At 34.6% G+C, this 12,500-nt stretch overlaps 1 protein-coding gene across 1 annotated transcript in view; it reads left to right on the top strand.

Moving 5' to 3' along the window:
* The window catches only part of LOC144967143 (dystrophin-like), a 454,945-nt gene that overhangs the window by 430,040 nt on the left and 12,405 nt on the right, over nucleotides 1–12,500 (top strand). Inside the window, exons 62-73 of the mRNA XM_078904012.1 lie at nucleotides 33–93; nucleotides 1,394–1,455; nucleotides 2,560–2,634; nucleotides 3,658–3,862; nucleotides 4,264–4,349; nucleotides 5,453–5,610; nucleotides 5,991–6,157; nucleotides 7,616–7,727; nucleotides 9,056–9,192; nucleotides 9,723–9,791; nucleotides 10,300–10,341; nucleotides 11,976–12,032. Coding sequence (XP_078760138.1) covers nucleotides 33–93; nucleotides 1,394–1,455; nucleotides 2,560–2,634; nucleotides 3,658–3,862; nucleotides 4,264–4,349; nucleotides 5,453–5,610; nucleotides 5,991–6,157; nucleotides 7,616–7,727; nucleotides 9,056–9,192; nucleotides 9,723–9,791; nucleotides 10,300–10,341; nucleotides 11,976–12,032 — 1,231 coding nt within the window. The remainder of the gene's footprint in view (nucleotides 1–32; nucleotides 94–1,393; nucleotides 1,456–2,559; nucleotides 2,635–3,657; nucleotides 3,863–4,263; nucleotides 4,350–5,452; nucleotides 5,611–5,990; nucleotides 6,158–7,615; nucleotides 7,728–9,055; nucleotides 9,193–9,722; nucleotides 9,792–10,299; nucleotides 10,342–11,975; nucleotides 12,033–12,500) is intronic.

Raw genomic sequence — 12,500 nt, forward strand, 5'->3', positions numbered from 1 at the left:
ATAATTTTAATTGAATTTATCATCATCCGCAGATTCGGTCGCCTCCCCATGGGAAAGAGCAGTTGCTGTTAATAAAGTGCCTTATTATATTAAGTAAGTTAGCTTCATGGTTGTGGGTGGTAGATAACAGCTAGCTATTCTTTCACAATCAATATTTATTTTGATTCTCTTCCGTGCTCAATTTAAAAGGAATGAATGATTTTTTTTTTTTTTTTTTTAAAGCAGAAAGTGGCTAATGAATGATTGATTTAAGAAGGAAATGATCATGATGATACTGTATTGTAAATCATGAGAATAATAATGACACTGATACTGTTCATGATGATGATGATGATGATGATGATGATGATGAAGAAGATGTTGATGATGATGATACTGATGAATTAATACATTTTTATCACAACTCTTCTTTTGAAAATGAAATCTGAAGTTGTTGTTTTTTTTTTGTTTTTTTTTTTTTGCATAAGTAGCAAAATAGAATTCTCTGTATAAGCACCTCCCCCCCCCCCCCCCCCCCCCCCCCCAAAAAAAAATATAAATAGGAACCCAAAAAAGCTTGTTGACGGTGAGATGTAGATATTTGCCTTACCCGTGAGACCTATGTACACAAATTAGCAGGTCTGATAACCTAACAATTATGGACCTGATTCAACATTGTTGTAATGGGACAATATTTTGCGTCGGTTTGAGAATATTTCCCTTGCAACAATGAGCCCCATAACAATTTTGGCTATCTGACCTGCTTATAGGTTCACGTCGGTTGAGACAATTTGATTTTTAATTTTTTTTATCCATAAAATCAAAAAAGATAATGTTAAATACGTGAACAGACGTTTTGTGCATCCACTTTTACAGTCACTGCTTTATCATTAACAACTCTTTAGATTTTTTTCTTGCCTCTCTGCCAGATGGTGGGAAGGGGGGGGGGGGGAATCTGATAGCTCAGTTGCTAGAGCACTCTCTTCACAACCAAAGGGACAGAGATCGATCCCAGGTGCAGTCAAGATTATTTTCTGACCCCCCTGTCCACAGGGATTGGGTAGCTGGGTCTGTTAGATCAGGTGAAAAGTACTTTGCGATAGACTAACGTCCTATTCAAAGGGTAGTAAGCAGTTGCTATTGTTTATTTCATGCTATATAAACCAGGATAAACTCCGGTTTCATGGGCCTAATGGCTCTGAAGGGGAGATTTGCCTTTAGGGTCTGAATACCCAGGGTCAAGCCGCAATGCAGCGTTGCAAAGTGAGCTAGGGCGGCGAGGTGACTTGCTCAAGGCCACATAATGAGGCGGGTAGTCGAACTCGTTACCTTTTGAGTATGGGCAAAGACCGTACCGCTGAGCCACCTGCCCCCTACAATGATGGTCATTGTCCTCCTTTTCTTTCTTTTCCAGTCATGACACTGAAACCACCCAGTGGGACCACCCCCAACTCACAATTATCATGGATCAACTCAGTAAGTCACTTTTTTTCCTTCTAATTTTTGTAACTTTTTTTCTTCTTTTTTTTCTTTTTTTTTTCTTTTTTTTTCTTTTCTTTTTTCTTTTTTTTTTCTTTTTTTTTTTACTTCAATTTAAAGAACCAATTTCAATTCAATTCAATGTTTTAACGTTTAGGATTTTCACTGATAATTTACAAAATTTGATGATAACGTACACGAATTAAAAATAAAATAGTAAATGAAACCAACACAACGAGATGGTAATACTAACAATAATGGGTTTTTTTAAAAAATGATACCAGTTATAACCAAAAAATATAACAATGGAAGTGACATCAATTCTTACAATGATAACAACTTCGATTTAAAGAATTTAGCTCTTAAAAACAGAAATGAGTGTGGATAAAATCATGAATATTCTAATAATAGACACACATGATTTCTGTATTAATATTGAGTAGATTGTCAAGAGACACAATTTATTAGAATCGAACATGGTGAAAAGCAAGGCGTCAATCATCTACGGTAATCTTCTATTTAAAGTAAATACTTACTTTAAAAAAAAATAATTTTAAAATGAGCTTTTATATAGCGCAATATCCACAAAACGTGCTCAAAGCGCTTTACAAGGGGTCCTTGGCCAACAGAAACACTTAACACGTAGGAGGAGACATGACGCCTGTTCGGCGATTTTACAATTTTCCAGACAGTTACAATGCTGTTAACAGCCAATACTCATTTTATACCTGAGTACGGTGAGAGTATGTGAGTAAGGAGTCTTTTCCAAGGACTCAACTATGCGCCGAGTGAGTTAGGCTCGAACCCAGGACCTTCTGATCCGAAAGCGAGTGTCATACCATACCACTAGACCACATAGCCGCACATACTTATTTACTTGAAGTTTAGGACTTTGAACAAAAATATAAACAAACATAAAAAATATTCAACAACTCAGACACAAACATATCACCCTACGAAATGAAAAACATACAAGACATAAAATTGAACAATAATTTTAAGCATCACATCGACTCTCATACAATGCCATTTTTAGACAATTGGTCACAAATAAAGTTGTTTATATTGTCAATGGTGTGTTTTACTCAACTTTGATTTCAGTCGACATGAACAAGATCCGATTTGCTGCCTACAGAACGGGTATGAAGTTAAGATGGTTACAGAAAGAATTGCACTGTAAGTAGTCTTAATTCTTTTCTTATTTTTATTCATTATCATTTCAACTTCCTGAAAATTTAATGATGATAGTTTTGCATTAGGTTACCTAGCACTATATTTATTGTGCTCATTTGTTTTTTTTTTCTTTTTTTTGTTGTTTTTTTTTTAACAGATTAATATTCATTATGATAGAAGTTATAAGTTGTTTTTTTATGCGCACCGCAGAGGATCCTAATTCGTGGAATCAGCTGACAGGCAACGTGCTCAAGAGGACAATCCACGTTGGATAATGATAGGTTTCCCCCTCCATTTTCAATGGAAGGGGGTGAATGGAAGTAACTCTTGAGTACAACATCATTTTTATTTTTTTCTACTAGAAAATAATACATTTGTTAATGTTAACTATTTTTTGTATGACAAATTACGTTATTTTATCTTACCTTCCTCTCCCATTAAATAACGATTATTATAAAATCTAGTTTCCATTTAGCCTTCATGAAATCATTCACGCAGATATATATATATATATATATATATAATATATATATATATATATATATATATATATTATATACTTTTGATATTTCTATATATATATATATTATATACTTTTTGATATTTCTATTATAATTATGATCAACTTCTACAATAGTTATGAGCAGTCGCTCTCATCAGAGCGTATGCTCGAAACAATATTGTAGAACTTGATCATAATTATACTCGAAATATTATATAAATAGCTCCGTTTATCAAAAAGTTGAGCACTATTATTTCATGGTTTATGTTTTTATGAATTTATATATATATATATATATATATATATATAAAATATAAATTGTCTCTCACATTATATGGCCGAGACGTTCGTTTTTGTGGCTTTGTTCCACATCCTCAGTCGGCATAATGACCGAAGAAAAAATTTATAACGTGAGTGACAATTTATATTTTATATTAGCTCTAACCATCATTATCGAACACTTTCGTACCTACGAGTACCCACCAACACTCATATATATATATTTATTTATTTGAAATTTCTAGTGCACACGGTGACGTTACAAATGGCAATGGAGTCGTTTGACAGTCATGGGTTGAGAGGTCGTAACGATAAGTTGATGGATGTTGGTGAAATCATCGAATGCCTGTCCTCTATGATGGAGACTGCAGCCGGTCAACATCCTGATGTTGTCAATGTACCTCTGTCTGTGGACCTGACGCTGAACTGGATCCTCGATGTCTATGACAGGTGGGTGAGACCATGTGACGTGTGGTGTGGGGGGGGCGGGGGGGGGGGGCGGATGAGGAATCTGAAATTTATCATGAATTTTGTATTGTATACTCTTGTTACCAAATTAAAAAAAAAAAGGATTAGCATGTAAAATACATGATCATTATGTAAAATACAGTCATTACACTATACAAGTTTTAGAAGTCTTTTCCACTAAGCATTACTGACACGTATGTTACAAATCTACCTTTATACCATTTCATTTATACACTAAAATAAGCAAAAAAAACAATCATACTCATATTTTGATGGTACTGTATAAGAAAATATTGTTGTTTTTTTTTTTGGGGGGGGGGGGGTTTGATTATTATGTTAATCTCATTTCAATTATTCTGTTTCTCTTTTTTTTTTGTTTACAGCGTGAGGAGTGGCAAGATCAGAGTGTTATCCTTTAAAGTAGCCGTGGTTTTGTTGTGTCAGGCCCAACTTGAGGATAAATATAGATGTGAGTAGTATTAGATGAACTGGTTGAAGTGCAAGACAACTTATCTATGTGCGGCTATGTGGTCTAGTGGTATGACACTTGCCTCCAGACTGGAAGGTCCAGGGCTCGAGTCCCCCTCTGAGTGGGGCACATTTGGCGCTTAGAGTCTGGTGTCTTGGAGTTATAGCTCTATATAAGTTTTCAGCATTATTATTATTATTATTATTATTATTATTATTATTATTATTATTATTATTATTATTATTATTATTATTATTATTATTATTATTATTATTATTATTATTATTACTTGAATCTTTGAAAAGACTCTTAACTCTCACCATAATCGGGTGTAAAATGAGTACCTGACTGTAATATTGTCTGTTGGAAAGAAATTGTAATATCGCCCAACAGGTATCATGTTTTGACCTACATGTTAAATGTTGGTGTTGGCTAGGGACCCATGTAAAGCTCTTTGATGGAATATTACGCTATATAGGTGCTCAAGTTTTTTGGACTGTTTAAAATCTTTTCAATAGAGAATGCGTTTCAGGTCTTGTTTTGTATATATCATAACAGTTCATTGCTGTTGACATGAGAAAAATCACATCTTTATGTCTAAAAAAACCCATCATTTTTGTTTATCATCGAAGAATGAAATCAAATGACCTCCTCAAATATCAGATATTGGAATCTGACATATTTGTTAACAGACTCATTTATTTAGTTAAAGACATTTAATTGTTATCATAATTTTAATAAAATGGTGTCCCTCTAGCTTAATTGGTAGAGTACTTACCTCAAACGCGAAGGTCTGAGATCAATATCAGGTGAAGTTGAGATTATTTCTGAACTCATTAGTGATTGGGTAACTGTTAGATCTGATGGAAAGTATTTTGTAATAGACTAGCATCTCATCCATAGGGTATCAAGCAATTGATATTGTCCAATTTACACCAAAAAAAAACTTCGGAAACTCCGATTTCATGGGCCTTACGTCTCTAAAAGGACTACTTTAAAATGAATAGAAAAGTTGGGTCTGATTAAAACTTATTGATCCACATTTTTGAACCAATGAAACCTATGTTAATATCATGTCACCTATGGCTTGTTTCCCATTGCAGACATTTTCCGCCTGATAGCTGATGCTAATGCCTTTGCTGACCAGCGTAAAATGGGCCTTCTCCTCCATGACTGCATGCAAATTCCTCGACAACTGGGAGAGATTGCGTCTTTTGGGGGCAGTAACATCGAACCCAGTGTGAGGAGCTGTTTTGAAAAGGTACATGAACAAAGGTCTAAGAATAAGAAGGAATAATGCTGATTAGTTTGGTGCTGTTTGATTCTGGCTGGTTCCCAAATATTTTGTCACAATTTCAGTCACAATTACCCCAACATTATATATATTTGCTGTTATCAAATAAGTGCTCATTTTTGTGTTCTCGGCCAAAATCATCATCATTATCGTCATCATAATCATCATCATCATAATCATCATCATTATCATTATCACCATCATCATCATCGTCATCATCATCGTCATCATCATCGTCATCATCATCATCATCATCATCATCATCATCATCACCACCACCACCACCACCACCACCACCACTATCACCATTTTCACCAATATTCTGATCCCCATTCACCATTCACCAGGCAAACGGTCGTCCAGAAATAGAGGCATATCACTTTTTGGACTGGCTCAAGCTGGAGCCCCAGTCCATGGTATGGCTACCCGTGCTCCATCGAGTGGCTGCCTCGGAGACCTCCAAACATCAGGCCAAGTGTAATGTGTGCAAAGACTTCCCCATTCTAGGGTTTAGGTGAGATTTGTCATGATTAACTCTCTCCTTACCAGACAATTTCAAGACTTTCCTCAAAACTTCACACCGAACCATCACAAAAATAGATTTTTTATCACTCAAACACAAAAGCAGTAAGTTCTTGTGATAGATAATTTCTGTAGCAAACAAGCTCTACAACACACTGTTCATTTTCTTTAAATTTTATGATGTACAAGAGAAATTTGAATAAGAAAAATGTTGGTTGTCTCGTAACGAATGTGACGATTTTCCTATAGTTGGTAAGGAGAGGGTTAAAAGTAGAAGTTCTTGACAGCTTTTCATTTCATTATGATCTTTACAAATTCTACCATAAAATTTCCATCCATCCACTTCCATCCACTTACATGTTTGTGGTACCGTCAAATGGGATGGCTTTGCCTCAAGGGGTGACTTTGTCTTTATATATTTGGACAAATTTGATTATATTGTGACAGTTATTTCTTTTGATAAAAAAAGCAAGTCCTCTCACAAGGGAAATAACTGCAACAAGCCTGAGAATATTCAAAATGTTCCAAATCGGCAAAGACAAAGTCACCCCTTGAGGCAAAGTAACCCCATCTGACTATTTCATAAAAACATGTAAAATGCGTTTATAAATTTCATGTTCATGTATCAAAGATGCTTTTTATGTGATAATCTCTGCATTTCATACTTCGTCAAATTCAGACTTCCTAAGCAATAGTATTTGCCCTTCTTTTAATTTTCGTGTTGCCCCCATAGGCATAGATTGTTATTTTTTCTTTATTTTTATTAAAAATGCATTTCTTCATTTCTATAAAAAATTCCTTTGAATTAGAGCATCCCACATTTCACCTCTCTGGTGCAAGTAATATATCTCATGGCGGTTTGTTTGGTTTTTTTTTAAGTTGGGATTCAGAGAATTAATTAAATGAGATTTTATATAGCGCATTATCCACTAAACGTGCTCAAAGCCCTTTGCAAGGGGTCCCTGGCCAACAGCAACACTTAACACGTAGGATGAGACATGATGCCTGTTAGGCGATATTACAATTTTTCGGACAGAGACAACGCTGTTGTTAATGGCCAGGTACTCATTTGACACCTGAGTACGGTGAGAGAATGTGAATCTTTAAAGTGTCTTGCCTGGGAGAACGTACCTTAAAACATGAGTCACTCGTTATCCAAATTCCTTGACTCAGAAAACAAAATGAAAGCTTGAAATATATCTTAATGATTATTTTTTATATTACCTATTTATTTTGCTTGCAACTGCTGTATATTTTATGGATATTTTATTTTATTTCTATTATATTTGATGTTTATTTTGCTTTTAATTAGATACATATTTTCATCAATTAGTTCATGACAGTGTATAAATCTGTGCTAATATAAAGATGAATGATGTGTAACATTATGATAATTTCCATTCAGGATCAATAAAGTATATCTTATCTTATCTTATCTTATCTTATTAAGGTACCGGTGTCTCAAGTGCTTCAACTTTGATGTATGTCAGAATTGCTTCTTCTCTGGAAGGACGGCCAAGAGTCACAAATTAGCACATCCCATGCAGGAATACTGCACAACGGTAAGTGGTTATTTCAATTTTTATCTTATGATTAGCGGGTATTGCTCAAGGTGCTCATATATATATAAGTCTGGCATCCGAACGTAATTTTGGCTGGTTTAACACGAATGGACAACATTTTGTGTTAGTTTGAGAGTATTTTCATTATAACAATGAGCCCATAACAATTGAAATTATTGTCAGCAACACACAATTGTCTTGTTATTTTTTAAAAAACCAATTTAGGTAACAGGAAGAAATACTAACTGTGTAAATTTTGCAAGAAGATTAAGCTACAGTTTGCTTATCACCATTAATTTCTTATAGAGTCAAACCTGTCTATAACAGTTGCCGAAACTTACTATTAAAAAAAATTGTGATCAACAAACAAAAATCATATAATGTCAATCATAATCATAAATCGCCAACAGAAATGTAATGAATTTAAATCTAAGAATAGAAGTTTTCATTATCTCGATATTCATGATCTCTCTCTACTCTGCTGATCCTGCGTAGGACGTTGCTTCCTGAACTTTCTTGAGAAACAGATAACGGTTTTCCGCCAGTCTACTTGCTTGAGTTGTTGTCATTCCCTGCCATTCACATATATCTTGTTCCCAGCTTCTTGTTGGTCTACCTCTTCCTCTCTTGCCGTCTACCCTTTTCAGCAGAATGTGCTTTTCTAATGATTCGTGGCGAGATATAATTTGAAAATTAAATGATGGCATGCAATGAATATCAATATACTATAAGAAAGATATGATATATTTTATATATATAAAGATATAAGATAGAGAAATGTGCAAGGGTGTCTTAAAATAATATTACTATGCCATTAGTATTGGCGACTTTTTCATATGACATTTCAATTTCTCATTGACTTTAACCCTCTCCGTACCAATCCTTTTCAGTATTTTCCAAAAAATGACAACAGGCTTACCTAGCAGAAAAGTTGATTTTTTAAAAACTCAAACAAGCTCTCTACAAAACAAAATTTATGTTCTTATCAATTAAATAAAGATCAGTCTTCAAAGTTTGTAATGTACAAAATAAATCTGAATAAGAAAAATGTATATTGTGTCGTGTAACAAATGTGACGATTTTGCTGTAGGTGGTAGGGAGAGGGTTAAAATATTGATTCATTTATGCGTGGAGGTAATGGTTGAAACTTCAAAAAGAAAAGAAAAACAATTTCATCATTCTCGATTAATTTTTATAATAGAATTACATGCATTTCATACTAAATCACTTTAACTGATTTTGTTTGCATTATTTATATCATCATGGCTCAACCTAACTAAAGGAAAGTCTTCAGGTCATGAAATTTTCATTATATTTTGTATCAATAGACGACATCAGGGGAGGATGTAAGAGACTTTTCCAAAGTGTTCAAGAACAAATTCAAGTCAAAGCGGCACTTCAAGAAACATCCAAGACGTGGGTACCTGCCTGTAGACTCTCACTTGGAGGGCGACAGTTTAGAGAGGTAAGTAAAGATGGAGAGGCTTTTGGAAATTGATATACACCACGTTTCTAATGTCGTTTTATATATGAGCACCCTGATATAAGTGCTGCTACTTTTTTGTCCAACTAAATTTTTTTTTTTTAAAAAGCGATTGAGAGGGGTAAGTTTATCATTTAAAATTGTTTAAAAATACAAACATTTTAATATTTCCATGCTATTTGGACTTTCTTTTTGGCTAGGCGGCTCAGTGGTAAAGTGTCTCATCTTGTTATAAAAGTCAAGCAATGTTAAGCATGCTCAATGGTAGAATGAGTGAAATTGATCTTGGAAAATTCTGGTCCTGACGTTGTGTCCTTGGGTAACCTACTTATCACACACTATCCCACTCAACTCAGAGTTTAGTATTTATAGTTGTAATCAAAGCATTTCTATAAATTTGTGATGTACAAGAGAAAGCAGAATAAGAAAATTGTCGGTTTCATTGTAACGATTTTTCTATGGTCCTTAAGGAGAAGGTTAATTCATCCTCTTGCATTTCTTTCACTTCTCAGCCCGAACCCTTCACCTCAACACAGCATTTCACAGGACATGCATTCTCGTCTAGAAATGCTCACAAGCAGGTAAGGGCTTGTTGGTTTATCTGTTAGATGTTTTCATCTATGTGTCTGCATATGAGTGAGTATGTGCACTTGTCTGTTTGTCGCATGTGTGTGTGTGTGTGTGTGTGTGTGTGCGAGAGAGAGAGAGAGATAGAGAGAGAGAGAGAGAGAGAGAGAGAGATAAGGGTATAGAGAGAGAGAGAGAGAGAGAGAGAGATAACAGAAGAGAGAGAGATAAGGAGAGAGAGAGAGAGAGAGAGAGAGAGAGAGAGAGAGAGAGAGAGAGAGAGAGAGAAGGGAAGAGATTTGGAAATGTTTTATTTCATAATTGTTAAAGAGAACAAACATTGTATACGTTATCTCTATAAGAATGAATCCCAAAGAAAAACCTGGCAAGGGAGGCAACAATGTCATATACACGTATACTGTAAGGGTGTAATGAGCAGTCTCCCTTGCCTAAACATGTAGATATGGACTTTTTGCGATTGATTTATTTATTTATTCATTCATTTTTTAATATTGTTCACAGAATAGCAGAAGTGGAACAGCGCCAAGGAGGTCCTGCTGATCTGTAAGTTAATCCTCTTTATTAAAAACAAAAAGATTATTTGTTTAATATATATACTATATATGTTTTCATTTGATGCAGGCTTTTTAAAAAGAAGTACCTTTTTTTTTTTTAAAAATAAAAAGGAAGAATTGATGTTAAAATGTTATGCTTGTTTTTAGTTTTGTTATATTTTCATTGTTGTATTACTTTGATGTGTGATTTGTTGGTAATACTTAAGGTTGCCATGCGTATATTGTAGTGTAAATGTTGCTCGAAGCTCGAAGAAATGAATAATGGTGTGAAATTGAATGTAAGCTTCAATTTAATTACAAAAGCAGATCAAATGAACGTTTACAAAAATTACAAAAACAGATCAAATGAACGTTTCGGGTTTCCCCTTTATCAACAAAACAGGATGAATGAAACACCACAGATGTGGTGTTCCATTCATTCTGTTTTGTTGATAAAGGGGAAACCCGAAACGTTCATTGATCTGTTTTTGTAATTAAATTGAAGCTTACATTCAATTTCACATTTTTGTATATTGTAGTGTAAAATGAATAGGAACAAAAGCTCTCTCTTCTGTAGATAGGACGTTGTTTTTGTTTTTTTTTCTGTTTTTTTTTTTATTACAAAGTACTTTCCAACAAATTTTGCTATGACCCAGTAAAGCTATAACTTCTATGTTGTCAGAGGGGTCTTGTAAAAAAAAATAATAGGATGATTCACGGCAGATATGAATCAGCTCTGTTTTTTGTTGTTTTTTTTTTGTTTTAGTAAAATACATTACAAATTGTGACCCCTCGTCTCAAAACCGTATTAAGTCGGGATGATTAAGATGCTGAAAATGGAATTTGTAGCCAGAAATAGCATGCTTAAGTTGGGTCTATATGCTTATTAGAGGAGAAGGGATATCATATTTTACTGTGCTAAATACCAGTAATTCATATTTTTGACCAGTTTAACTATAATTTGACTTTTTAGCATCTGGTCCATCACGACTTAATACCGTTTTGAGACGAGGGGTCACAATTTAATTCATGGCAAATTATAATAGACATTTTATGTAAGTAACAGTCTTTTTCTCATCGTTACAGTTGCATGATTATGCTGACTGTTGAGTCATTTGATGACATTATCAGAAGTATTTTCATGTGATTCTTTAAGAATTGTGTTGATAAGGAATTAATTGATATCCTGTTCTTTATACCATCCTAATGTGCGGCTATGTGGTCTAGTGGTATGACACTCGCTTTCGGATCGGAAGGTCCTGGGTTCGAGCCTCGCTCGGCGCATAGTTGAGTCCTTGGAAAAGGCTCTTTACTCACATTCTCTCACCACACTCAGGTGTAAAATGAGTACCTGGCCGTTAACAGCGTTGTCTTTGTCCGAAAAATTGTAATATCGCCTAACAGGCGTCATGTCTCGTCCTACATGTTAAATGTTGCTGTTGACCAGGGACCCCTTGTAAAGCGCTTTGAGCACATTTAGTGGATATCGCGCTATATAAGAGCTCAATTAAAAAATTAAAAAATTATTGCATATCAGTTATTTATCACAGTGACAGGGCACCGAAGTCCACATTATTGGCCTAATTTAGTTCTTATGTATTGCATAAGTATTGTATTGTATTGTATTGTATTGATTCACACCAGGAATAAGAAATTGGAGAATCCACCGTGTCGAATCATAGAGTGTGCTTGCTGCAGCAGGTATTAAAAAAAAACAAAAACGAAAAACAAAAACAGCTACTATTTAATTGCACAGATTATGGTAGTCAGACTTTCTTCATTTGGGTTAACAATCACCAGGCTTATCTACAGTCGCGTCTCACTAATCCGGAACTCCGAACTCTACAATCCGGATGTCTCCATTATCCGGATAGGTTGCCTGGCGATGTTGTTTTTTTTTCTTCTGCATTTGTGACCCCTCGCCACAAAACGGTATTATATCGGAATGATTAAGATGCTGAAATTTGAATTTATTGCCAGAAATATCCGACTCACAATGAGTTTGTATGTTTTATTGAATAGAATGAATACCGTATCTTAGAATGCTGAATAGCAATAATTCAAATTTTCGACCAGTTTAGCTTTAATTCAGCTTTTTAGTATCTGGTTCATCCCGACATAATACCGTTTAGTATACTTTAGGGATTGAATCCACTGTCCGGACGTCTG

The sequence above is a fragment of the Berghia stephanieae genome, chromosome 3 (genome assembly GCF_034508935.2).
Source record: "Berghia stephanieae isolate SIO BIC M18660-M18661 chromosome 3, UCSD_Bste_1.3, whole genome shotgun sequence".
NCBI lineage: Eukaryota > Metazoa > Mollusca > Gastropoda > Nudibranchia > Aeolidiidae > Berghia > Berghia stephanieae.